This window comes from Ornithorhynchus anatinus, chromosome 1 (genome assembly GCF_004115215.2).
Source record: "Ornithorhynchus anatinus isolate Pmale09 chromosome 1, mOrnAna1.pri.v4, whole genome shotgun sequence".
Taxonomy (NCBI): domain Eukaryota; kingdom Metazoa; phylum Chordata; class Mammalia; order Monotremata; family Ornithorhynchidae; genus Ornithorhynchus; species Ornithorhynchus anatinus.
Genome location: NC_041728.1, coordinates 4,769,391 through 4,797,179, shown reverse-complemented (window position 1 = coordinate 4,797,179; position 27,789 = coordinate 4,769,391). Strand labels below are relative to the sequence as shown.

General features: G+C 45.7%; 1 protein-coding gene across 1 annotated transcript in view; it reads left to right on the top strand.

Moving 5' to 3' along the window:
* Positions 1-27,789, top strand: part of ITGA2 (integrin subunit alpha 2) — a 124,506-nt gene that overhangs the window by 53,727 nt on the left and 42,990 nt on the right. Inside the window, exons 7-13 of the mRNA XM_029071462.2 lie at positions 1,841-1,989; positions 6,522-6,672; positions 11,286-11,451; positions 14,162-14,238; positions 17,186-17,324; positions 23,983-24,128; positions 24,929-25,072. Of these exons, the coding sequence (XP_028927295.1) occupies positions 1,841-1,989; positions 6,522-6,672; positions 11,286-11,451; positions 14,162-14,238; positions 17,186-17,324; positions 23,983-24,128; positions 24,929-25,072 (972 nt within the window). The remainder of the gene's footprint in view (positions 1-1,840; positions 1,990-6,521; positions 6,673-11,285; positions 11,452-14,161; positions 14,239-17,185; positions 17,325-23,982; positions 24,129-24,928; positions 25,073-27,789) is intronic.

Here is a 27,789-nt window from a genome sequence, read left to right as displayed (position 1 = left end):
CTGGAGTAGATATAAGGTAACCAGGCAGGTTGTACCGCATGGGGCTCACGGTCTTAATCACTGCAACGGGACCCAAAACGATGCCTATTTGCAAATGTGAGATGTCAATTAAATCCACCCATCAAAAATGTAGGTAAAATAAAATGAATAACTTGGTGGGTTTTTATTACTCTGGTCGTTATTTCTGATATTTTTGAAGATTTACCTCAGGCAGAACATCGTGCCCTTGTAAAGGGTACAAGGATATTGACTCAGCCACTGTCCCTGGACAGAAAAAAAAACAAAAGTGGGAGGGAGGGGGAATTAATGAATAAGGAAAGAAATGAGGGGAAAGGTTTGGCAGAAACAAATCAACATTAGCAACAATCAGAGCTGAAAGATAAAACCCTGCGAAAGAAAGACTTTTCACGTCTGAGTGCCTTGAACCACTCGGCTTCTCATCTCTTTTCCAAACTCTTCAACGGATGGGAAGTCAGGGCTTTGTCTTCGATAAACAGTAGGAGGAGAGGGAGAGAGACGGCCACTCCCTGTATCCCAAGAGTTTTCCGTGTATAAGCTCTTGCAGTAAGAGGAAGTTAACTAACGACAACAATGATGGTATTTTTTAAGCGCTTATATGTGCGAGACACTATACTAAGCACTGGGGTGGATACAAGCTAATCAGGTTGAACACAGTCCCAGTCCCCTGTGGGGGTCACAGCCTCAATCTCCATTTTACAGATGAGGTAACTGAGGCCCAGGGAAGTGAAGTGATTTGCCCTAGGTCACACAGCAGACAAATGGCAGAGCCAGGATTAGAATCCATAACCTTCTGAATCTCGGACCCCTGCTCTATCCACTACATCACAGTAGCTCATCTGAAAGAGTTGTTGGAGTCTCCTAAATCTATCACTTACCTCCAATCAATCAGTCAGGGAACTGAAAAATGATATATTAAATCAGTCAATCATATGTATTGAGCGCTTACTGTTTGCAGGGCACTGTACTGAGCATTTGGAAAAGTGTAATACAACAGTGTTGGGAGATTCACTCCCAGCCCACAAGGAGTTTCCAATCTACAGAGAAGCAGTATGACCCAGTGGAGAGAACACAGGCCTGGGAATCAGAAGGTCATGGGTTCTAATTCCAGTCTGTTGTGTGGCCTTGAGCAAGTCACTTCACTTCTCCTTGCCTCAGTTGCCTCATCTGTAGAATGGGGATTGAGACTGAGAACCCCCTGTGGGAGAGGGATTGTGTCCAGCCTGATTTGCTTGTGTCCACACCAATACTTAGTACAATGCCTGGCACACAGTAAGCGCTTAATAAATACCACAATTATTATTATCATTAGGGAGACAGAGATTGAAGTAGATTAAGGATAAAGGAAATAGTAGCATAGCTTAGTGGAAAGAGCACGGGCTTGGGAGTAAGAGGTCGTGGGTTCTACTCCCAGCTCCTCCACTTACCTGCCGCGTGACCTTGGGCAATTCACTTCCCTTCTGTGCCTTAGTTACCTCATCTGTGTAATGGAGATTAAGACTGTGAGACCCATGTGGGACAACCTGATTACCTTGTTTCTACCCCAGTGCTTGGAACAGTGCTTGGCACTTAGTAAGCGCTTAACAAATACAGTAAGTATTAGTAGTAGTAGTAGTAGAGAGCAAAAATATTTGTACTCTGAAGACTGCCTTAGGAAAGGAAGGGATAAATGGAGAGAAATTTTCCCCTGGAGTTTATGATTCTTTTTACACTTATGCTTTTGGGACTTTTTATTCTAATGGTCCAGTAATAATAAGTGACCTTAGGGCAGGCTTCACTTCATATAGAATTAATTAAATTGATAAACATGCTTTTTTTTAAGGTGGGCTTAATTCAGTACGGCAACGAGCCAAGAGTCGTGTTCAACATGAACAAGTTCAAAACAAAAGAAGAAATGGTCCAAGAAACATCCAGGACAAACCAGAATGGTGGAAGTCTGACAAATACGTTTAAAGCGATTGAGTTTGCAAGGTAAAGTGAGCGGTGAAATGGGCTGAATTGGAAATGGTGAAAAAGCAAAAGTAGCGATATTTGTTTTTGTATCATCAATCAATGATATTTATTGAGCATTTGCTGTATGCAGATGACCTTACTAAGCGCTCGGGGGAGTTTAATACAAGAGAGTTGGCAGATGTGTTTCCTGCCCACAGTGGATTTATAGTCTAGAGGACTATCATCTAAATATCTGTGCTAAGTTAAGAAGCAAATGAAATCAGGACAGTATAGAACAGCATAATCAGTGTGCATGAATGATTGTGCTTACGGAATGAGGGAGACATTGTATTTTTTTGGCAATCAAATGGTCCACACTAGAAAGGTATCAAAGATTTTAGACAAAATTACAGAAATTGAAACTAATAACAATTTGTAATCAAAGGGCTATTGCCAGTTCATTTGTTCATTCATTCAATCATGTATTGAGCACTTACTGTGTGCAAAGCACTCTACTAAGTGCTTGGGAGAGTACAATATAACAACAGACACATTCCTGCCCACAACAAGCTCAAATTATAGAGGGAGAGACGGACCTTAATATGTTTTGGACAAATAAGTCCCCCAAATTAAATCTACTAGCCCCTGACAGTCACTTGAGGAAACTTTTTATGGGCTGGAGGTTAAGAACAGACAAGAGCAAAGGTGTCTCAGCTAAATCTGAGCAGCTGTGTGATTCATTCATTCAGTCAGTCTGTCTATGCCAATATCAATCCATCGAGCACCTACTGCGTGCAGAGCGTTGTACTAATGTGTGGAATGGGATTTATCAGAGAATGGAGGGAGTACACACATGGTGCATTGCAGATAAAATGCCTCAGATGTACCTGAATCCTGCCCAGTTTTGCACCCTAGTTGGCTCCCACAATGATTTCCTGATATTCCCTAGTTTCTGCCTCCTGGAAACCATGGTGCAGTCTGTAAAGTTGTGCAGCATGGAGACAATCAGAGTAAAATAATTCCTGGAGGTATGTTGTCCCTTGGAGGAGATCAGCAGGAGTATCATTGGCTCTCCAATGGCTTCTTCCCTGCTGCTTTCAAACATGCCCATGTCTCCCGTGTCCTAAAAATACCCTCCCTGGACCCCACAACTCTCTTCACTTGTTGCCATATCTCTCTCCTATCACTCCTCTCCAAAATCCTTGAGCGAGTAATCTACACCCGGCTGTCTCAAGTTCCTCTCCTCCAGTTCCCTCCTTGAACCCTCAACAACCTGGTTTCCGTCCCTTCACTCCACAGAAACCGCCCTCTCTAAGGACACCAATGATCTCTTTGCCAAATCTATCGGCCACTACTCCTTCCTAATCTTCTTCGACATCTCAGCTGCCTTGGACACTGTGGACCCCCCTCTTCTCCCGGAAATGTTATTCAACCTTGGCTTCACTGACTCTGTCCTCTCCTGGTTCTCCGCTTCTCTCTCTGGCCGTCCATTCTCCGTCTTCTTCGCAGGCTCCTCCTCTGTCTCCCACCCCTAAATCTGGGAATCCCTCAAGGTTCAGATCTGGGCCCCCTTCTTTTCTCCGTCTACCCCCACTCCCTTGGAGAACTCCTTTGTTCCCGTGGCTTCAACTGTGACGTCTGTAGATGACATCCAAAGCTCCATCTCCTCCCCTGTTCTCTCTCCAGTCTCTCATCTACTCCTGCTTTCAAGACATCTCTACTTGGATGCCCTCCCGTCACCTCAAGCTTAAACAGGTCCAAAACAGAACTCCCTTATTTCCCACCCAAACCCTGTCCTCCTCTCGACTTTCTCATCACTGTGATCGGGACCACTATCCTTTCTGCCTCACATGCCCGTAACCTTGGCGTTATCCTTGACTCCTTTCTCTTATTCAACTCACTTATTCAGTTCAACGCTAAATTCTGTCGGTCCCACCTTGACATCACTAAAATCCACCCTTTCCTTTCCATCCAAATTGCTACCCCGTCAATCTAATCACTCATCCTCTCCCACCTGGATGACTGCATCGGCCTCCTTGCTGACCTCCCGGCCTCCTGCCTCTCCCCACTCCAGTCCATACTTCACTTTGCTGACCAGATCATTTTTCCACAATAACGTTCAGAACATCTTTCCCCACTCAAGAAACTTCAGCCCATCCACCTCCGTATCTTACAAAAACTCCTGGCCATTGGCTTTGAAGCTCTCCATCACCTTGCCCTCTCCTACCTCACCTTGCTATTCTCTTACTACAACCCAGCCCACTCACTTCACTCCTCTATTCCTAACCTTTTCACTGTACCTCGATCTCTTCTATCTCACCGCTGACCTCTCATCCACGTCCTGCGTCTGGCCTGGAACACCCTCCCTCCTCTGATCTGACAGACAACAACTTTCCCCCGCTTCAGAGCCTTACTGAAGGCCCATCTCCTCCAAGAGGCCTTCCCAGACTAAGCCCCCCTCCTCTTCTCCCTCTCCTTTCTGCATCAACCTGACCTGCTCCCTTTTTTCATCCCCCTCCCAGCCCCACACCACTCAGGTACTTACCTGTCATTTATTTATTTCTATTCATGTCTGTCTTCCCTCCTCTAGACTGTAAGCTCATTGCGGGTAGGGAATGTATCTGCTTATTGTTATACTGTGCTCTCCAGAGCGCTTTATACAATTGAATAAATCCAGTTTGCTCGAAAAGGGGATGTATCGCTTGGGATCAATCATCTGCTTACTATGGGCGGAGCACACAGAGAATTAACAGGCACGTTCCCTACCCGTAATGAGTCGGGGAGGGGGGAAGTCAGACATTACGAATGAAGTTTCATGAAGTTAAATGCAAGGAGTGAGAATAAAACCCTAACCCATCTATCAGTGCCAACGAGAACATCATTCTGTGCTTTTACCAATCCTTATTAATGTCCTTCACCAGGGCCGAAATTATATTAAACTTCAATTTAAACTCCATTCTGTTTTTACCTTGGTGGATCTTTCTTTGTCCTTCTTTTCTTCTCAGGGTCTATTCCGTAGACTATCTCCTTGTGGGCAGGGAATGTTTCTACCAACTCGGTTGGTGGAGAAGCAGCGTGGCCTAGTGGAAAGAGCATGGGCTTGGGAGTCAGAGGTCGTGGGTTCTAATCTCTCCTCTGGGGCAAGTCACTTTGGCTTCTCCGGGCCTCAGTGACCTCATCTGTAAAATGAGGATGAGGACAGGGAGCCCTACGTGTGACAACCTGATTCCCCTGTGTCTACCCCAGAGCTTAGAACAGTGCTCAGCACATAGTAAGCGCTTAACAAATACCAACATTATTATTATTGTATCTACCCCAGCACTTAGAACAGTGTTTGGCACATAGTAAGCACTTAACAAATACCATCATTATTATTATTACTCTCCCAAGTGCTTAGTACACTTCAGAGAAGCAGCATGGCCTAGTAGAAAGAGCACGGGCCCGGGAGACATATGGCCTGGGTTCTCATCCCGGCTCTGCCACTTGTCTGCAGTGTGACCTTGGGCAAATCACTTCACTTCCCTGAGCCTCAGTTACCTCATCTGTAAAATGGGGATTAAGAATGTGAGCCTCACATTAGACATGGACTGTATCCAACCGGATTAGCTTGTATCTACACCAGTGCTTAGTACAGTGATCGGTACATAGTAAAGGCTTAACAAATTCCAGAAAAGAAAAAAAGAACTCAATAAATAACATTGCTGGGGGTGAAGGTGATGATAATAATTTTGGTATTTAAGTGCTTACTATGTGCGAAGCAATGTTCTAAGCGCTGAAGTAAATACAAGATAATCAGGTTGTCCCACATGGGGCTCAAACTCTCATTCCCCATTTTACAGATGAGGTAACTGAGGCACAGAGTAGTTAAGTGACTTGCCCAAGATCACACAGCAGAGATTAGAACCCAGGCCCTTCTGACTCCTTGCTCTTTCCATTAATTCCTGCTGTTCCTCCTCTGGGAGGTTTCAGAAAATGATACCGCTAAATTCATGTAGCTAGGTTAATGTTGAACCTTAAAGTAGGTTAAGCTTAACCTCCTACCTTGCTACTAATGTTTATTTCTAAAGGATTATTGTTTTAAACGGTATTCTAATAATAACTGTAGCATTTAAGTGCTCACTGTGTGCCAAGCACTCTACTAAGCTGAGGTAGATACAGGGTCGTCAAGTCCCACCTGGGGCTCAGAGAATAAGTAGGCAGGAGAATGAGTTTTGAATCTCTATTTAGCAGATGAGGAAACTGAGGCACAGAGAAGGTGCTTACTGTGTGCCAGGCACTTTACTAAGCTGGGCTAGATACAAGATCATCAAGTCCTACCTGGGGCTCAGAGAGTAAGTAGGCAGGGAGATAAGTTTTGAATCCCCAATTAGATGAGGAAACTGAGGCACAGAGAAGGTAAGTGAGTTATCCAAGATCACACGGCCAAAAGGTGGAGGATCGGGTGTCCCAACACTGCTTCCCATTTGGTTCTGGCTTGATTCCACAACCCAGTCCCAATTCATATGCCGAATCAGAACACCTGACTTCGGAGGCATCCGAAGGTCAGCTGTGTTTTCTTTTCGCTCCGGCAGACAAAACGCATTTTCTCTGGCTTCTGGTGGACGTCCGCATGCCACCAAGGTCATGGTGGTGGTGACAGATGGAGAATCGCATGATGGCTCCAATTTGAAAAAGGTGATTGATCAATGCGAACAGGACAACATCATCAGATTTGGCATAGCTGTAAGTAATATTTGATTTTTTTTCCTTCTGTTGAATCACAGATCCTGAAGTATTTATTTATTCTTATTAACGTCTGTCTCCCCTTCTATTCTGTGAGCTCAATGTGGGTAGGGAATGTGTCTGTTCAATTTTACACTGTACTCTCCCAAACGCTTAGTACGGTAAGTTCTTAATAAATACCCCTGAATGGCTGAATGAATGAAAGTAGTGTGATGAGATTCCTTTGTGAATCAATCAATCTATGGTACTTACTGAGTGCTTACTGTGTGCAGAGTACTGTACTAAGCTCTGGGGAGAGGACAATCCAACAATGAACAGACACATTCCCTGCCCACAACAAGCTTACGGCCTAGAGCTCCTTATAGGCAGACAACTCATCTGTTAATTCTGCTTTATTTTACTCTCCCAAGCACTTAGTGCAATGTCCTGCACGTAGTAAGTGCTCAATAAATACCAAGGATTGATTAGAAGGGAAAGTTTCTCTCCATTAGGAATGGATAATCAGCAGTGGATCCTATACTTTTTTAAAAATGGTATTTGTTTTAGGGGCAGAGACAATTTCTGAACAATCGTTATGTCCCGCCTTTGCCCTGAAATGCCCTCTCACCTCAAATCTGACAGACGATGACTCTTCCCTCCTTCAAAGCCTTAATAATAATAATAATGATGGTATTTGTTAAGCGCTTACTATGTGCAACGCACTGTTCTAAGCGCTGGGGAGGATACAAGTCATCAGGTTGTCCCACGTGGGGATCACAGTCTTCATCCCCATTTTACAGTTGAGGGAACTGAGGCACAGAGAAGTGAAGTGACTTGCCCAAAGTCACACAGCTGACAAGTGGCAGAGCTGGGATTTGAACCCATGACCTCTGAGTCCCCAGCCCGTGCTCTTTCCACTGAGCCGTGCTGCTTAATGAAGGCACATCTCCTCCAAGAGGCCTTCCCTGACTTAGTCCTCCTTTCCTCTTCTCCCTTCTGCGTCGCCCTGACTTGCTCCCTTTGTTCTTCGCCCCCTCCCAGCCCCATACCACTTCGGTACATATCTGTCATTTATTTATTTTTATTATTCATTGATTCAGTAGTATTTATTGAGCGCTTACCATGTGCAGAGCACTGTACTGAGCACTTGGAATGGACAAGTCGGTAACAGAGACAGTCCCTGCCCTTTGACGGGCTCACGGTCTAATCGGGGGAGACGGACGGACGAGAACAATGACAATAAATAGAATCGAGGGGAAGAACATCTCATTAAAACAACAGCAAATAAATAGAATCGGAAATAGAATCATTAATCAGAATACTAATGTCTCCCCGCTCAGACTGTAAGCTCGTAGGCAGGGAATGTGTCTGTTCATCGTTGTATCGTATTCTCCCATGTGCTCAATCCAGTGCTCTGAATACGGTAAACGCTCAGTGAATGAATGATTGAAGTTGGGAGTCCCTGTACGTCTGAGCTTCGAGTGGGATTGCAAATTTCATTTCACTTGTCGCCATCAGTCTCTGACAATAAGAATTCATCCCATTCCCCATCATTGTGCTTTCAGTTGGCTTGCTGGCATTCCTTAAAATAAGGTTTGGAATCGATATAATGAATGGTAAAAGAGTTAGGAGGAATAAGCATAAACCATCATTTATTTTATCTCGTAAGCTAAGGCTTCCATCGAGGGTATTGATTGTTTAGTCTATGAAAGAAAGCATCAGGGTCAGTGCAGAAGATATGCAAGATCCAGTCTATATTTTTTGGCCCAGATGTAGATCATTTTTTCCCTGGTTTTGCCTCTCTGTTGTTTGAAAATCTTTGAAATAGTCAAAGGAGTACTTCAAACGTCTTAATATCCATGGGGGCTTTTCTCAATTTAAAAATCTCCGGTTATTAGTTGTACAGTTACAAACGACTAAATGATTCTCTCTGTTTTATTTTTCCACTCTTGCAAGCCAGAACATTAATACTTTTAATAATAGTGATGGCATTTGTTAAGCGCTTACTATGTGCAAAGCACTGTTCTAAGCGCTGGGGAGGATACAAGGTGATCAGGTTGTCCCACGTGGGGCTCACAGTCTTTATCCCCATTTTACAGATGGGGTAACGGAGGCCCAGAGAAGTTAAGTGACTTGCTCAAAGTCACACAGCTGACCAGTGGCTGAGCTGGGATTTGAACCCACGACCTCTGACTCCCAAGCCCGGGCTCTTTCCACTGAGCCACACTGCTTCTCTAAATACTTTTAAATCCTCTCTGTCTCTAGACTGTAAGCTTGATATGGGCAGGGAATGTGTCTACCAGTTCAGTTATATTGTCCTCTCCCAAGCTCTTACTACCCTGCCTTGTACACAGTATAATCTTAATAATATAAATGTGATTGAATGATTGAGATAATAATAATTATGGCATTTTTTAAGCGCTTACTATGTGCAAAGCCCTGTTCTAAGCGCTGGGGAGGCTACAAGGTGATCAGGTTGTCCCCCGTGGGGCTCACAGTCTTCATCCCCATTTTACAGATGAGGGAACTGTGGCACAGAGAAGTGAAGTGACTTGCCCAAAGTCACACAGCTGGCAAGCGGCTGAACGGGGATTCGAACTCATGACCTCTGACTCCCAAGCCCGGGCTCTTTCCACTGAGCCACGCTGCTTCAGTGGGTTACGTGGGTAATATTCTCTAGATAGGCCAGGGAAACAATGAGCCTTTTCTTGGTTCTGAACTGGATCCAGGCAACGAGAAGCAGCATTTCTTAGTGGATAGTGCACAGGGCTGGGAGGCGGAAGGACCTGGGTTCTAATTCCGGCTCCGCCACGTGTCTGGTGTGTGACCTTGTGCAAGTCACTTAACTTCTGGGCCTCAGTTCCCTCATCTGTAAAATGGAGATTAAGACTGAGAGCCCCATGTGGGACAGGGACTGTGTCCAACCTGATTAACAGTAGGCCCTTAATAAATCAGCGTGGCTCAGTGGAAAGAGCCTGGGCTTCGGAGTCAGAGGTCACGGGTTCGACTCCCGGCTCTGCCGCTTGTCAGCTGTGTGACTGTGGGCGAGTCACTTCACTTCTCTGTGCCTCAGTTACCTCATCTGTAAAATGGGGATTAACCGTGAGCCTCGCGTGGGACGACCTGATGACCCTCTACCTACCCCAGCGCTTAGGACAGTGCTCTGCACATACTAAGGGCTTAACAAATACCAACATTAAATACTTTTGAATGAACGAATGAACTCGTATCTACCCCAGCACTTAGAACAGTGCTTGGCACATAGTAAGTGCTTAACAAGTATCATCATTATTATTATTATTATCCAGGGATTCTTATTATTATCCAGGCAAGTCCCTTTGGAAGAGTTAGTGGCTTTATTCAGATTTAAAACATCTGCATGAAGATGAATTAGAGAAGATGCCAGCTTTCTTTTTAACACTGCTATCTTTTTCTACCATATTCCAGCACTGTAAAATTAAGGATTAGTGAGATTTTTTTGGAGGATGGTTCAGGGAGTCAGGAGGCCTGACTTCTAATCCTGGGTTCAATATCATTCATCCATTTGCCACTTACCTGCTGTGTGACCTTGAGCAAGTCACTTTCATTCAGTCGGTCATATTTATTGAGCACTTACTATGTGAGGAGCACTGTACTAAGCACTTGGGAAAGTATAGTATAACGGTAAACAGACACATTCCCTGTCCACAGTGAGCTAACAGTCTAGAAGGGGAGATAGACATTAGTTAAGCACTAAGGCATTGAATTAAGCACTTAAATTCTCTGTGCTTCAGTTTCCTCATCTTTAAAATGGAGACTGAATTCCTTTTCTCCCTTCCTCCTCTTTTACACCGCTAGCCCTCCTGAATACCCACCTACTGAATACAATAACGATGGTATTTCTTAAGTGCTTACTATGTGTCGAGCACTGTTCTAAGCGCTGGGGTAGATACAGGGTAACCAGGTTGTCCCACGTGGGGCTCACGGTCTTAATCCCCATTTTACAGATGAGGGAACCGAGGCGCAGAGAAGTGAAGTGACTTGCCCAAGCCACACGGCTGACAGGTGGCAGAGTCAGGATTCAAACCCAAGGCCTCTGACTCCTAAGACCGTGCTCTTTCCACTAAGCCAGGGATTGTGTCCAACCTCACGTCCAGAGCACGAGCCCGGGAGTCAGAAGGTCATGGGTTCTAAGGGATTCTAATCCCACCTCTGCTACTTTTCTGCTGTGTGACCTTGGGCAAGTCACTTCACTTCTCTGGGCCGCAGTTACCTCATCTGTAAAATGGGGATTAAGACTGTGAGCCCCATGTGGGACAAGCTACTACCTTGTATTTACCCCAGCGCCTGGAACAATGCCTGGCACCTAATAAGCGCTTAACAAATTCCGTAATAATAATAATTATCATGTCCAAACTGATTATCTTGTATCATCTTGAACTTTCAAGACTGAGACTTATCCGTTGTTTAAGAAACTCCATTATCAAACCTGATATTTGATATTTGTATATTTGTTTATGTAGCCTCAGCCCCTGTCCTATGCTTGCTCGCATCATAAGCAATTAACCAATACTATGATGGTGATAGCAATTACTAGTATTAAACCAGTCTACAGCTTGCTGGAGTGAAATTCTATTTCTTTCACTGTTTTCCAGGTCCTCGGCTACCTACTCAGAAACGAACTCGATACTAAAAATTTAATAACTGAAATCAAAGCAATCGCGAGTTCCCCCACAGAAAAATATTTCTTCAATGTGTCCGATGAAGCTGCCTTGTTGGAAAAAGCAGGCACCCTAGGGGAACGCATTTTCAGCATTGAAGGTAAGAAAAAGTACAACATACAATGGGGTCATAACATTTATGCCTCATTAAAGTTTAATCAGCATGGATAATTAATCCCCCATTTGGCATTTGGCAAATAGACTCGAAATGTGGGGTATGTTCAGAAGCAGCAGGGCCTAATGGTTAGAGCACGGGCCTGGGAGTCAGAAGGACTTGGATTCTCATCCCGGGTCTGCCACTTGTCTGCTGTGTGACCTTGGGCAAGCACATCACTTCTCTGTGCCTCAGTTACCTCACCTGTAAAATGGGGATTTAGACTGAGCTCCATGTGGGACAGGGACTGTGTCCAACCCGATTAGCTTGTATCTACCGTAGCATTTAGAACAATGCCGGACGCACAATAAACACTTACATATTATTATTATCATCATTATTCCTTTTCGCAGCAACTCCTGCGGAAAATGAGAATTAAACATTAAAGAGTGCCGATGTCATTTTATTGGCTAGAATCGATTTCTCAAGTGTTGTCCCCTAATTGCACTGGATGAATCAGAAGATTTAATTAACTGTTCTCAAAGACTGTGCTTTGAGATTTTTTTTTTTGTCACTGTGGGGAAAAAAACAGATTTCCTAGAATTGTAGGTGAATCCCTAGAATCTACCTTTCTGTACGGTCTATGCTATTCCTGAATAAGCCCCAAACTATCTAGATAATTAGGGCCATGAACATATGCGTTTAATTAATATGCTGTTATTTCAGCATGTGGGCTTTTTTTTAATGCTGAAAAACCTTAAAACAGCAGGCCTAAATGCATTTTCTGTTATATAGATCATTTTTGTGGGGACCCCCTTGGAGAAAAAATAATAAAAATAATAATGGTATTTCTTAAGCGCTTACTATGTGCCAGGCACCGTACTAAGCGTTGGGATGGATCCAAGCAAATCGGGTTGGACACAGTCCCTTGTCCTACATGGGGCTCACAATCTCAATCCCCATTTGACAGTTGAGGTGACTGAGGCCCAAACAAGTGAAGTGACCTGTCCAAGGTCACCCAGCAGATAAGTGGCGGAGCCAGGATTAGGACCGATGAGCTTCTGACTTCCAGACCCGGGCTCTAGTCATTACGACACACTGCTTCTCATCAAATGAAATCAAATGAAATGAAAGACTTCTTTAAAAATGGAGAACACAGAACCTCTTGAGACGGCGGCTGTACATCAAAAATGAAAGACGTGTAGTCTGCCTTCAAGGAGCGTACAATTTAATGAAGGAGACAGACACAAATTATTTTAAAATACTGAGAACAGGAGGGAGATATAATAGGAAGTAGCATGAATACATCAGGATAAAAAATAGCTGAATAAATTGAATGCACAAATGTACATTCATATGTACATATGGTTGGACATAAATACATAAGTACTTTAAGCCCTTTTCTGCTTCCTTTTGGTTTCACAAGGCTTTGGAGAGTTTAAGAATGTTTAAGAATTTGGGTGTTGGAAATACATTGGGAAGGCTTCTGGGAGGAGGTGAGATTTTAATAGGGTTTTTAAATTGGAGAGATCTGTGGCCCGGCGGAGTTGAAGTGGAAGGGAGTTTCAGGCAGACTTTAAGTTTGTTGTGGGCAGAGAACGTGTCTACCAACTCTGTTGTATGAGTGCTTACTATGTCCCAGGCACTGAACTAAACACGGAGTACGTACAAGCTTATCAGGTTGGACACAGTCCCTGTCTCATATGGGGCTCACAGTCTTAATCCCCATTTTGCAGATGAGGGAACTGAGAACCAGAGAAGTAAAGTGACTTGCCTCAGGTCACACTGTTGACATATTGTAGAGCCAGGATTAGAACCCAGGTCATTCATTATTCAATCGTATTTATTGAGCATTTACTGTGTGCAGAGCACTGTACCAAGCGCTTGGAAAGTTCAATTCCGGCTACCAATACAGACAGTCCTTACCCAGTGGGCTGATGTGTGACTCGACCATCCTAAATACAGCTAACAAGTCTCCTTTTTCAATTTTCGCAGTAAGCTCATTCTTCCCGGCTCTTCTATCGAAATGTTAGAATGCTTTCAGAAAATGGCAAACATTTTGACATTCATTTTTCATTCGTGTTAATATCTTATCAACATGAAGCAGCGTGGCTCAGTGGAAAGAGCCCGGGCTTGGGAGTCAGAGGTCATGGGTTCGAGTCCCAGCTCTGCCACTTGTCAGCTGTGTGACTGTGGGCAAGTCACTTTACTTCTCTGGGCCTTAGTGACCTCATCTGTAAAATGGGGAGGAAGACTGTGAGCCTCACGTGGGACAAACTGATTACCCTGTATCTACCCCAGCACTTAGAACAGTGCTCTGCAGATAGTAAGCGCTTAACAAATACCGACATTATTATTATTATTTCTCTTTGAAAATGAATAAGGAAATCGTAAATCAGCACCAACCCACACATGCCTTTTCACCGAATATACGGAGATGCTGTCCTTCTGACTCCCAGCCTGTGCTCTATCCATTAGTCCAGGGTGCTTCTCAGGTGTTGGTGGCGGAAAAGTTGGGAAAACAGAGCCCGCTCTACTAAAAGCAAAAAGAGCAATTTGGAAATCAGTCCTCGCTTCTCTACTCCGATAGAAGATCTCTTTACATCACTGGCTGCTCCTTAGAATATAGGCTCTGGATGAGAAATTTGTTTTCACTACAAGCAGACAATTGCTTTAATTTTGGATGTTTTAATGAAAAAGATCCTTCATTACCCAGGTACTGCACAGGGCGGTGATAACTTCCAGTTGGAAATGTCCCAGGTGGGATTCAGTGCCGATTATTCTCCTCAAAACGTGAGTACTTCCAGTGACCTTTTTCCACCCTGTCTTTGGATTGAACATTTATGGAATCCCTTACTCCGTTTCACAAAACGGGGATCATAAGAGTCCCATTCCCTCATTCCCTCAATTGTATTTATTGAGCGCTTACTGTGTGCAGAGCACCATACTGAGCACCTGGGAAAGTACGATACAACAAAAAACAGCGATCTTCCCTGCCCACATCGAGCTTACGCTCTTGAGCCGGGGAGACAGACAAATGAAATAATAGAGATTCGTTCAATTGCATTTACCGAGTGCTTACTATGTTCAGAGTACTGTGCTGAACGCTTGGAAAGTACAATTTGGTAACAGATAGAGACAATCCCTACCCAACAAAGGGTTCGCAGTCTAGAAGGGGGAGACAGACAACAAGGTATATATATAAGTGCTGTGGGGTTGGGAGGGGGGAATAGCAAAGGGAGCAAGTCAGGGTGATGCAGAAGAAAGTGGGAGATGAGGAAAAGTGGGGCTTAGTCCGGGAAGGCTTCTTGGAGGAGATGGGCCTTCAGTAAGGCTTTGAAGGCGGGGGGAGAGTCATTGTCGGATTTGAGGGCGGCTGGGTGTGAACGCCGTGCTGGACGGTGGAGTGCAGGAGATCTGAATGTGTCACTTCACCTCCCTAGGCCTCAGGTTTTCCTTCTCTGAAATGGGGATGGCATTCCTTGCTCTGTGCTTTTGCCCAGGGCTGTGGTGAGAGTAAATTAGCTGGTGCTTCTAAAGCACTTGCAGTCTTCCTCTGGAGAGGTCTTCAGAGGGTGACCTCTATGCTGATTCAAGGCATTCTGCTCCTCCTCCTCACGGGCATGCTGTGTGAGTCATCCAATTTCTCATTGGAAAAGAGATTAAAACTATGAAGCCCCAACAAAGGCTGTGTTACTTTTTCCAAGGCAGAAAGTGGAACTCTTAAGAAAAAGCCAGGGACACATCAGCGCTCCCAGCATCTTGGCAAGTGCTCCCAGAATCATAGAGTTTTCAAAGCTCTCTCTGTCTCTCTCTCCCCTCTTTCTCCTCTCTCCTCACATCCTCTTTCTCCACTCTTCCCTCTCTCCCCTCTCTCCTCTCCATCCTCTCTCATCTTTCTCCTCTCTTTCCCTCTCTAATCCTCTTCCCCTCTCTCATCTTTCTCCTATTTCTCTCTTTCCCTCCCTCTCCCTGTCTCTCCTCCTTTCCTCTTCATCCCTTCTTATCTTTCTCCTCTCTCCCTTCACTCTTCCCTCTCTCCCCTTCTCCTCTCCATCTTCCCCTCTCTCGTCTTTCTCCTATCTCTCTCTTTCCCTCTCTCTCCATCTCTCCTCTCCTCTTCTTCCCTTCTTAACTTTCTCCGCTCTCCCTTCACTCTTCCCTCTCTCCCCTTCTCCTCTCCATCTTCCCCTCTCTCATCTTTCTCCTATCTCTCCTTCCCCCTGTCTCTCCTTCTCTCCTCTTCATCCCTTCTTATCTTTCTTCTCTTTCCCTTCCCTCTTCCCTCTCTCCCCTCTCCTCTCCATCTTCCCCCTCTCATCTTTCTTCTATCTCTCTCTTTCCCTCTCTCTCCCGGTCTCTCCTTCTCTCCTCTTCATCCCTTCTTATCTTTCTCCTCTCTTCCTTTTCTCTTCCCTCTCTCTCCCCCTCTCCTCTCCATCTTCTCTCTCTCATCTTTCTCCTATCTCTCTTTTTCCCTCTCTCTCCACTTTTTCCTCTCTCCCCTCTCTCCTCTTCATCCGCTCTCTCTCATCTTTCTCTTCTCTCTTTCCTCTCCATCATCTCTCCTCTAATCTTTCTCCTCTCCCTCTCCACTCTCTCCTCTTTTTCTTCCACCTGACTCCAGAAGGTATCGTCCCCACCCCCTCCTTTTTAAAGTCGGATTCCCTACGTCATGAGATACAGGAATCATTAGGAATGTCGGGATTAGTAATGGCCCGGTCACTCAGCTGTGGTTACTTTTTGTGGTATTTTAGAGCTGGCAACAACTAGCCCTCCTGTCTTTCATTTTCCTTCTATCTCTCCCTCTTCTCCAGTCCCCTTTGCTCCATACGCCAGCCCCATATCTTCAGAATGATCTTCAGGTTTTTTTTCTTATTCATTGGCTTCAAGTCATTTAAGCATCAAATCCAAAATGATCTAAGTATTTTCCCAAAGGCAATTGGATAATTCTGAGGTTAAAACCTTTCTTAGAGAAGCAGCACGGCCTAGTGGAAAGAGCACAGGCCTGGGAATCACAGGACCTGGGTCCTAATCCCAGCTCTGCTACATATTTGCTTGTGACCTGGGACTTCACTTAACTTCTCTGTGCCTCGGTTTCCTCATCTGCAAAATGGGGATTCATTGCCTTCTTCTCCTACTTAAAGTGTGAATCCAGTGTGGAATCTGGTTCTCTTATTGTTCTATTCTACTCTCCCAAGTACTTAGTACGGTGCTCTGCAAACAGCGCTCAATAAATATGATTGAATAAATGAATGAATAAATCTACCCAGCGCTTAGTACAGTACTTGGTCCATAATAAGCATTCAACAAACGCCACAGTTATCATTTTCTTTGGAATCCAGATAATAATGTCAACTGCAGCTTTACCTGCTCTCTACTATTAGCGTAACTATTACTATTAGGGAAACAGTGCGGCCTGGCGGATGGGCCAGGGAGTCAGAAGGACCTGGGTTCTAATCCCGGCTCCGCCACTTGCCTGCTGGGTGACCTTGGACAAGCCACGTTACTTCTGGGCCTCAGTTACCGCCTCTGAAATGGGGATTACGACTGTGAGCCCCATGTGGGACAGGGACTGTGTCCACCCTCATTACCTTGTATCTACCCCAGCGTTTAGTACAGTGCCTGGCACATAGAAAGTGCTTAACAAATGCCGTCATTAGTGGTAATAGTATGCACTTCTGGACAAGTTGTTGTTCTGGGCAAAAAATTGAATTTTTTTTCTTCTTCTCAATTTCAGGGTCCTGTGATGCTGGGTGCTGTTGGGGCTTATTCCTGGAGTGGAACTATGTTCTGGAAAACATCTCAGGGATTCTCTGCCTTTCCTAAACAAGCATTTGAAAAAATTCTCCAGGATAAGAATCATAGTTCATATTTAGGTAAGGGAAGGATCCCTTTGATTGCTCGAAGCTAGTGACTTTCCTTCCTTATTTTGCCATATGCACAGCTGTATGCTCAACCCCTTGCCAGGAACCTCACTCAACCCGAAGTCAGGGGGTGAGGAGCAGTGTGGCTTAGCGGAAAGAGCACGGGCCTGGGTGTCAGAGGACCTGGGTTCTAATTCCAGCTCCATCAGTGCCTGCTGTATGACCTTGGGCAACTCACCTAACTTTCCTGGGTCTCAGTTTCCTCATCTAAAAAATGGACATTCACGACTTGTTCTCCCTTCAAAAGGTCATGGGTTCTAATCCCGGCTCCACCACTTGTCTGCCGGGAAAGCCACTTAACTTCTCTGTGCCTCAGTGACCACATCTGTAAAACGGCGATTGAGACTGCGAGCCCCGTGTGGGATAGGGACTGTGTCCAACCGATTTGCTTGTATCCACCACAGTGCTCAATACAGTGCCTGGCACATAGTAAGCGCTTATCAAATACCGTTATCATTATTATTATTATTTCCCCTTGATAGAGAGTTTCATGAGGGCCAAGGAATGTGTCTGACCTCATTGTTTTGTATCTATTCCAGCACTTAGCACAGTGCTTGGCAAATAGTAAGTGTTTAACAAACATCACTTATTTTGTGTATTATTATTAGAAAATTGGAGTCCTTTTAGAGGAAAAAATGCGATCCAGTCTAGAATTAAAGTCTATCAGATCAGTCCTGCTTAATCGTTTCTTGGTTTCATCAATATTGAAAAAACATTTGGGAAATGCTTAGTATTAGAATCTCTTGTTACTAGGCTACACGCACACAAACACGCATACACGGAGGTACTTCTGAAAACCAAAGCCAACCACTGTTAATCCAGTTACTTAGGAGAAATGGAGCCCCGTAAGCACACACCATGCTTCACTGTAAATTTACTTATTTCTATCAATGTCTGTCTCCCCCTCTGGACTGTAAACTCATTGTGGGCGGGGATCGTATCTGTTATTCTATTATACTGTACTCTCCTCAGCACTTAGAACAGTGCTCCGCACACAGTAAGCGTTCGATAAATACGATTGACTAACTTCACAAAATGTGCATCTCGAAGTCAGGGAACGTGTCTTTTCCACCTCTGCCGTATTGTACTCTCCCAAGTGCTAGTACGGTGCTCCGCACGCAGTAAAAACCCAATAAATACCATTGATTGAAGGATTTAATGATGCGGGAATGGCTACCGAATTCCCACGGTTTCTAAGAACGGTGTCCATGGAGTAAAGGAGAAGCCAAGATCAAGATATTCATTCATTCGATTGTATTTATTGAGCACTTACTGTGTGCAGAGCACTGTACTAAGCACTTGGAAAGTACAATTCGGCAACAGAGACAATCCCTACCCAACAACGGGCTCCCGTGAGCTCTTGGGGTAACAAGAAGTTAGTCAGGTGACGCGGTCCCCATCTGGATTTCTCCTTGGACTTGAGGCCTGAATTTTTGTGATACACGTGACCCCCAAAGCCCCTCTTGTCAGTTTCATTCAGCAGTATTTGTTGAAGGTGTGTTGAGGGCAAAACCTAGCGTTAACCGCTCGAGGACCCCAAAAGCAAAAGACTCCATCCTTTTCCACCCATCAATCAGTCGATCACTTTTATCGAGCTCTTACTGTGTGCAGAGCACTGTACTAAGCTCTCGGGAGAGTACAGAGCTGGCAGACACATTCTCTACCCACAAGGAGCTTACGGTCTAGAGAGGGAGGTGGACGTTAATATAAAGAAATGACAGATATGTGCGTAAGTGCTGTGGGGCCGAGGGAGGGTTGAATAGAGGGGGCACTCCACTCTTCAGAATCCCCTTTAACCCACCTGAATTCCATACTGAGCAGGAACTTAATCTCATTTCTTTGATCGTATCAAGTTTTCTGCAACTCAAAACTTGTTTGGTATCCGGGGCGCCTCGGTGCCCTTGAAGCAGAAAACCCCAGCGCTTCAAGCCGGCTTGTTTCCATGAACTGACCTTCGTCCGGAGATAAGCAGGAACCCGGCTTCTTCTTCGTGGGTTTTCTTTTCCGGTCTCTTGTGTTTTTACTTGCCCAGAAATGTCGCCAGGGACAGGTCCTGTTCACTCCTCTTCCCGTCTCTTTTGATAGTTGCAGAGCTGGAGCAAGATGTCTGGCTTTAAATGGGCTTTCTTGGAGATGTTCTAGTAATAATAATAATAATAATAGGGTGACATTTATTAAGTGCTCACTCCCAAGCCTATGCTCTTTCCACTAGGTCACGCTATTACTCTGGAAATGATTTCATACTCCAATCCTGAGGTGGGCTGTGGACATCTTTCTCTTTCTATGGTATTTTTTAAGCGCTTACTATGTGACAGACACAGGACTAAGCACTGGGTTGGATACACGCTAATCGGGTTGGACACGGTCCCTATTGAATTGTACTTTCCGAGCTCTTAGTACAGTGCTCTGCACACAGTAAGCGCTCAGTAAATACGACTGAATGAATGAATCCCACATGGGGTTCACAATCTTAACCACCATTTTACAGATGAGGCAACTGAGGCACGGAGGAGTGAAGTGACTTGCCCAAAGTGACACAGCGGGCAAGCGGTGGAGCTGGGATTAGAACCCAGGTCCTTCTGACACCCAGGCCTGGGCTCTATCCACTAGGCCACGTTACTTCTCTCGCTACATGCATTTCTCAAAAATGAATGTTGTGGAAACACTTGTGTGAGGCTCCCATTATAAGTCGGAGACCAATGGTGATGGCGACAGGGAGTGGAAAGGAATTCCTACGGCAGGAAAGGCAGCCTAAAAGAGCTGGTAAAAAGAACAAAGGAAGGACGTAGCGGGAGAGTTTGGGACATATCTCTAATTTATGTCTTTATATTAACGTCCGTCTCCTCCTCTAGACTGTAAGCTCGTCATGGGCAGGGAATGTGCCTGTTATACTGTCACACTGTACCCTCCCAGGCACGTAATACAGTGCTCTGCCCACAGTTATCGCTCAGTCAATACGATCGGCTGACTGAATGACTGATTGAGACGGGCCTGGCTTTCTGCAGCCCCCGCTTTCTCCTCCTCTCTACAGTCCTCCCGGCTGCCTCCCTCCCTCCCTCCGTTCTGCCCTGGAGTTTCTACAACCGAACAGACATTCCTACTGTCAGCAGCAGTTCAGGCAGTTGTCCCAGAGATGCTCGGAACACGCTATCCATTCATTCATTCAATAGTATTTATTGAGCGCTTACTATGTGCAGAGCATTCATTCATTCAATCAATAGTATTTATTGAGCGCAGAGCACTGTACTAAGCGCTTGGAACGGACAAGTCGGTAACAGATACAGTCCCTGCCCTTTGACGGGCTCACAGTCTAATCGGGGGAGACGGGCAGACGAGAACAATGACAATAAATAGAGTCAAGGGGAAGAACATCTCATAAAAACAGTGGCAACTAAATAGAATCAGGGTGATGTACATCTCATTAAACAAAATAAACAAAATAAATAGGGTGATAAAGATGTATACAGTTGAGCGGACGAGTACAGTGCTGAGGGACGGGAGAGGGAAAGGGGGGAGAAGAGGGTTTAAGCTGCGGAGAGGTGAAGGGGGAGCAGAGGGAGCAGAGGGACAAAGGGGGGAGCTCAGTCTGGGAAGGCCTCTCGGAGGAGGTGAGCTTTAAGTAGGGATTTGAAGAGGGGAAGAGAATCAGATTGTCGGAGGTGAGGAGGGAGGGCGCTCCGGGACCGCGGGAGGACGCGGCCCGGGGGTCGACGGCGGGACGGGCGAGACCGAGGGACGGCGAGGTGGCGGGCGGCGGAGGAACGGAGCGTGCGGGGCGGGCGGTGGAAAGAGAGAAGGGAGCAGAGGTAGGCGGGGGCGAGGTGACGGACAGCCTCGAAGCCTAGAGTGAGAAGTTTTTGTTTGGAGCGGAGGTCGATAGGCAACCGCTGGAGGTTTTTAAGAAGGGGAGTGACGGGCCCAGAGCGTTTCTGCAGGAAGATGAGCCGGGCAACGGAGTGAAGAGTAGACTGGAGCGGGGCGAGAGAGGAGGACTGTACTAAGCGCTTGGAATGTACAAATCGGTAACAGAGACAGTCCCTGCCCTTTGACGGGCTTACAGTCTAATCGGGGGAGACGGACAGACGAGAACGGTGGCAATAAATAGAATCAAGAATCAACACTAATTAATTAAATAATCAATCAAGAATCAACACTAATTAGCAACCTCCTTTGACATTCGTCGCTGATGGTTTTCTTAAGTAGCTGCTCTAACGGATGGCGGCACTCAGAAAGACCGGCGGAAAGGTGGGTGGTCTTCTCCAGAACGGAGTTCGAAAACGGAATGGCTTAGCCCAGATAAGAAACCATGGTTTGCTGAGGCAGTTGTGGTCACTGCCTTTTAAGATGGAAGTAGCAGAGACGCACTCATTCTTCCCTTTTCTCATCCTCTGCGGTCCCATAGCTCACGGAGGCCCCTTGTAGTGCTATTAATAATAACTGTGGTACTTGTTAAGTGCTTAGCGTGTGCTAGGCACGGTACTGTAGCAGGAAAGGAAGCCTAAGAGAGCTGGTAAAAAGAACAACGGGAAGATGGAGTGAGTTCGGGACATATCTGTAATTTATTTTTTTATATTAACGTCTGTCTCCTCCTCTAGACTGTAAGCTCATCGTGGGCGGGGAATTGCCTGTTATACTGTTACACTGGACTCTCCCAAGCGCTCAGGACAGTGCTCCGCACACAGTAATCGCTCTGTAAATACGATCGACCGACTGAATGGCTGATTGAGACGGCCTGGATTTCCTCAGGGGTAGATACAAGCGAGTCGGGTTGGACCCGTTCCCTGTCCCACTTGGGTTTCACAGTATTAATCCCCATTTTACAGATGAGGTAACCGAGGCACAGAGAATAATAATGTTGGTATTTGTTAAGCGCTTACTATGTGCAGAGCACGGTTCTAAGCGCTAGGGGAGATAGAGGGGAATCAGGTTGTCCCACGTGAGGCTCACAGTCTTAATTCCTATTTTTACAGATGAGGTAACTGAGGCACAGAGAAGTGAAGTGACTCGCCCACAGTCACACAGCTGACAGGTGGCAGAGCCGGGATTCAAACCCATGACCTCTGACTCCCAAGCGCGGGTTCTTTCCACTGAGCCACGCTGCTTCAAGTGAAGTGACTTACCCAAGGTACCGCGGCAGACAAGTGGCGGAGCCGGGAATGGAACCCAGGACCTTCTGGCTCCCAGACCCTTGCTCTACCCGCCTAGGCCTTGCTAATAGTGCCTTTCTCAGCTAATCACCCTACTGAATAATGGTCCACTTAGAGATTTATTCTGTAAGGGAAGGCAGCGTGGCCTAGACTAAAGAGCAAAACCCTGGGAGTCAGAGGACCTGGCTTCTAATCTCAACTCTTCCTCTTACCTTCTGTGTGATTTTGGGCAAGTCACTTCACTTCTGTGCCTCAGTTCCCTAATCTGCAAAATAAGGATTTGATACCTGCCCTATGTAGGACCTGATTTTTTTGTATCTTCCCCATAAGCAGCGTGGCTTAGTGGAAAAAGCACGGGCTTCAGAGTCAGAGGATGTGGGTTCTAATCCCAGCTTCACCACTCGTCTGCTGTGTGGACTTGGGCAAGTCGCTTCATTTCTCTGTGCCTCAGTTACTTCATCTGGAAAATGAGAATGAAGACTTTGAGCCCCACGTGGGACAACCTGATTACCTTGCATCTATCCCCGAACTTAAAACAATGCTTGGCACGTAGTAAGCACTTAACAAATACCTTTAGTTATTTTTATTATTATTAAATTGCTTGGCACATAGTAATAAATAGTTATTATATTACAAGGGGCACGGACAGAGCTGTATCACATTGAGCCCAGTGAGGGAATTCAGATGATTCCCAGCTACCCTGGGCCCCCAGAAAATTAGAGGCAACCAAAAACCAGTCGACCCCACAGCCCGACTCAGAAAAGCAGCATCATATTTATCTTCATGTTAAGCGCTTACTATATGCCAAGAGCTGGAGTAGATGCAGGTTAATCGGGTTGGACACAGTCCCTGACCCACATGGGGCTCACACTCTTAATCCCCATTTTACAGATGAGGTCAGTGAGGCCCAGAGAAGCGAAGACACATGACAGAGTGGGATTAGAACCCAGCTCTAATCCCGGCTCCTCCACTTAGCCCGCTGTTTGACCTAGAGAAAGTCGCTTAAATTCTCTGTATTCAATTCATTTGTATTCATTGAGAGCTTCCAATGTGCAAAGCACTGTACTAAGCACTTGGGAGAGTACAGCGTCACAACAAACAGACACATTCATTCATTCATTCGCTCGATCGTATTTATTGAGCGCTTACTGTGTGCAGACCACTGTACTAAGCGCTTGGAATGTACAATTCGGCAACAGAGACAATCCCTGCCCAACAACAGGCTCACAACGAGCTTACGGTCTAGAGTTTGAGCCGCTGAGCCTGTTTCTTCACCGTCAAATGGAGATTAAATATCTGCTCTCCCCCAGCCACAGACTGTGAGACCCAGGGCCCGTACTCTATCCGCTGAGTTGTCGCTTCTCCACCGAGATAGCTCTGCGATTCCCTTTCCCGGCTTTGCCAGCTGCTGGATGAGGGAGAGATTCTTTGTTCTATTTATGGAAGGGCCTTTTCTCTCACAGGCTATTCCCTGGCCACCCTTTCGACGGAAAACGCCATCCATTACGTAGCCGGTGCTCCGCGATCCAACTACACCGGCCAAGTGGTGGTTTACAGCATTAACGAGCAAGGCAACGTCACAGTGATTCAGTCCCACAGAGGGGATCAGGTGAGTGGGATCTGTTTCGGCCCTAAAGTTTAGTCGGTGAGCGTGACGCTCAGCGGGCGTGATGCACGAAATCAGAAAACTCCGGGGCCAGTCGCTTCAAAATGATCCCAGGGTGGGCGATTGACAGCCCACCAGTAGGTTGCTGAGAGGGTTTGGGGTGGGGTGGGTCTGACCCCTTCCCCCTCTAAGAGTCTAAGCGTGCCTGATGGTGAGGAAAGGTTTGTTGCGAGAAAGGAATGTGTCTGTTCAGGGTTAGATTATACTCTCCCAAGCTCTTCGTACTGTGCTCTGCACACTGTAAGTGCTCAATAGATAGGATCAAATGAGGAAAAACCCTTTATATCCCATTCACTGATGAAATGAGAAAGGTCCAGATCTGACACCAGGTCAAGATCACCAGGATGGATAATTGGGCCACAAAATAGGACGCCTCTCAACTTCCATCTTACTAGCTGACCCTCATTGGCCAACGGAAAGAAATTTCCTCTTGGAGTCATGGAATTCCGAAAGGTCGCATGAGACCTGATGAGTGGAAACACCGTGGAATCTCCATGTAGACTGTAAGCTCTTTGAGGGCAAAAAACAGGTCTACAATACAGCCCTGTTGTATTGTCAATCGTATTTATTGAGCGCTTACTGAGTGCAGAGCACTGTACTAACCGCTTGGGAGAGTCCAGTAGAATAATAAACAGACCCATTCCCTGCCCACAATGAGCTTAGAAGTCTAGAGGGAGAGAAAGACATGACTAGAAATACGCAAATTACAGATATGGATATAAGTGCTTTCATTTTCCTTCCAGATTGGCTCCTACTTTGGGAGCGTGGTGTGTTCGGTGGACGTGGATAAAAATGGCATTACCGATGTACTCTTGGTAGGGGCTCCGATGTACATGAATGACCTAAAGAAAGAGGAAGGGAAAGTCTACCTTTTCAGTATCTCAAAGGTAAAAACGAGCGGAAAGCGGGTGTTCAGCTGAATGCGTTCCTCACTTTGGTCCATCTGAATCCACCAGGGTGGGGAAGGAGTCATAGAATAATAATAATTGTGGCAATAATAACAGTCATCGTGGTATTGGTAAGCAAACAAACAAATGGATTTCGGGGTGATTTAAACCAAAGTGGTCTTTGGAAGGCCAAATGACTCGACTTAGATGAGCATATTTTGGACACATCATCAAGGAGGACTGATCCTCTGGAGAAAACACTGATGCTAGGAAGAGTCCAGGGAAAAGGTGGAAGAGGCAGCCCGGTAGCTAGATGGACAGCGACCATAACAGTAACGGAAGAACCGTTAGAAAGGTTGCGGATTATGGCAGAGGGCAGGACGTTCTGGAGAAAGTATATCCGTGGAGTCGCTGTGAAGCGGAAACGACTCGAAGGCACTTAATAATTTGGTAAGCGTTACTACGGAAGCAGCCTGGCTCAGTGGAAAGAGCACAGGCTTAGGAGTCAGAGGTCATAGGTTCTAATCCCGGCTCCACCACTTGTCAGCTGTGTGACTTTGGGCAAGTCACTTAGCTTCTCTGGGCCTCAGTTTCCTCATCGGTCAAATGGGGCTTAAGACTGTGACCCTCATGTGGGACTACCTGATTACTCTGTATCCCTCCCAGCTCTTAGACCAGTGCTTGACACACAGTAAGTGTTTAACAAATACCATTATTATTCTTATGTGCCAAGCACTGTTCTAAGTGCTGGGTAGAGACAAGGTAAGCAAGTCAGACACAGAGTCTGTCCCACATGGGGCTCACAGTCTTAATCCCCATTTTACAGATGAGGCAGTTGAGACCAAGAGATAAGTGACTTGCCCAAGGTCACACAGCTGATGAGTGGCGGAGCTGGGATTAGAACCTGCGTCTTCTTACTCTGGGGCTCATAGACTGGGGTGCGGGAGAGCAGAGATTGGGACAACCTGATTCCCCTGTGTCTACCCCGGCGCTTAGAACAGTGCTCGGCACATAGTAAGCGCTTAACAAATACCAACATTATTATTATTATTAGATATTTAATCTCCATTTTACAGTAGAGGAAACTGAGGTTCTGAGAATTTAAGGTCAAAAGGCAGGCAAGAGGCGGAGCCGGGATTAGAACCCGGGCCTGCTGACTGCAGTGATTAGTCTTAATCCTTTTTGACGCGTGGCATTGATGACACACGTTTTCAGGTATTAGAAGATCAATTTCTCCTCTATAAGATAACAGATTTAGGACAGAAGTGGAGAAAAACAATCTTACACAACTGATATTTGGACCTTGCTTTGGCTCTTTTATATGCTTGGCCGAGTGTATCTTCCATTACAGAAGCGTTGCTACACATTGCTAAAGAAATTTCCATCGTCAGAATGTGGCACCGGTAACTCTCGATCCGCTCACAGAAACACGTACTTTAAGCTTTTGCCGGCAGATTGTTATTTTACGCTGAAGAATGGCCACACAAGGCAGTTTGGAACCGTTCTTATTGATCCAGATGCGATTCCCATCAGCTTGTGAGGAAATTCCATACCTTGGCGTAAGACTTAGATGTCTGCCCGGCTGTCAGAACTTCCAGTCCTGGTGCATTAAAAATAAAAGTCGTGACACGCTCAAAAGCAGAGAGAATTCTGAGAAAGCGATGAATTTTTATAAGTTACCGCGGATGCCAGAAAAACAAACACACGACAGAAACAGATCGAGCGAGGCCTAAAGGTATAAGAAGTTACTGGAGGATGGATAAGGAGGAAAACTTAGGATCTGACCTCAGCGTAGCTGAGAATATCTTTGGCTCATGAGATTTCTCTACTTCTGAGAGACCACTCTAATCTGTGGGTTGTCTGCTGAGGCCTGATTTTTGAGGAAATGATTGGCACGGCCTCTGGGCATGGGACTACCTTAGCCAGGCCCCTCGATCAATCAATCAATCGGTCGATCAATGAGACGCAGAAGGGCCTAGTGGATAGAGTTCAGGTCTGGATGTCAGTAGGGCCTAGGTTCCAATCCCGGCCCCGACACTTGTCCGCTGTGTGACCTTGGGCTAGTCATTCGCTTCTCTGTGCCTCAGTTACCTCATCTGTAAACTGGAGATTAAGACTGTGAGTCCCATGTGGGACGGGGACCGTTTTCAACCTGATTTGCTAGTGTCCACCCCAATGTTTAGTCTGGTGCCTGGCACATAGTAAGTGTTTAACAAGTACCACAATTATTATTACAATTATTATTAGTATTGTGTTCAGAGCGCTGTACTAAGTGCTTAAGTGCAACAGAGATAGTAGACATGTTCCCTGCCCACACCGAGCCTACAATCTAGAGAATGAGAGACATTAATATAAAGAAATAAATTGTGGGTATGTGTGTTAAGTGCTGTGTGGTTGAGTTGTATGAGTAATAACTCTCTATCTGAGTTAACCCCCTACTCCTTCTGAGAAATGAAAGCAAAACCCCCCAAAAAATCACAGTTCCTAGAATTTGGTCTCCCAAATACCTGTGTTGTTGGAACCGGGGGGCTCTATTTCATTTACTTTTACCGTCATCGAAGACCGGTAATCAAAAACAAAGCAATTTTTCAGATTTTTTAATGGCATTTGTTAAGTGCTTATTCTGTGTCCAACACTGTTCTACTCACTGGGGTAGGTACAAGTTAATTACGTCAGACTCTGTCCCCGTCCCACATGGAGTTCCGTTTAAGTAGGAA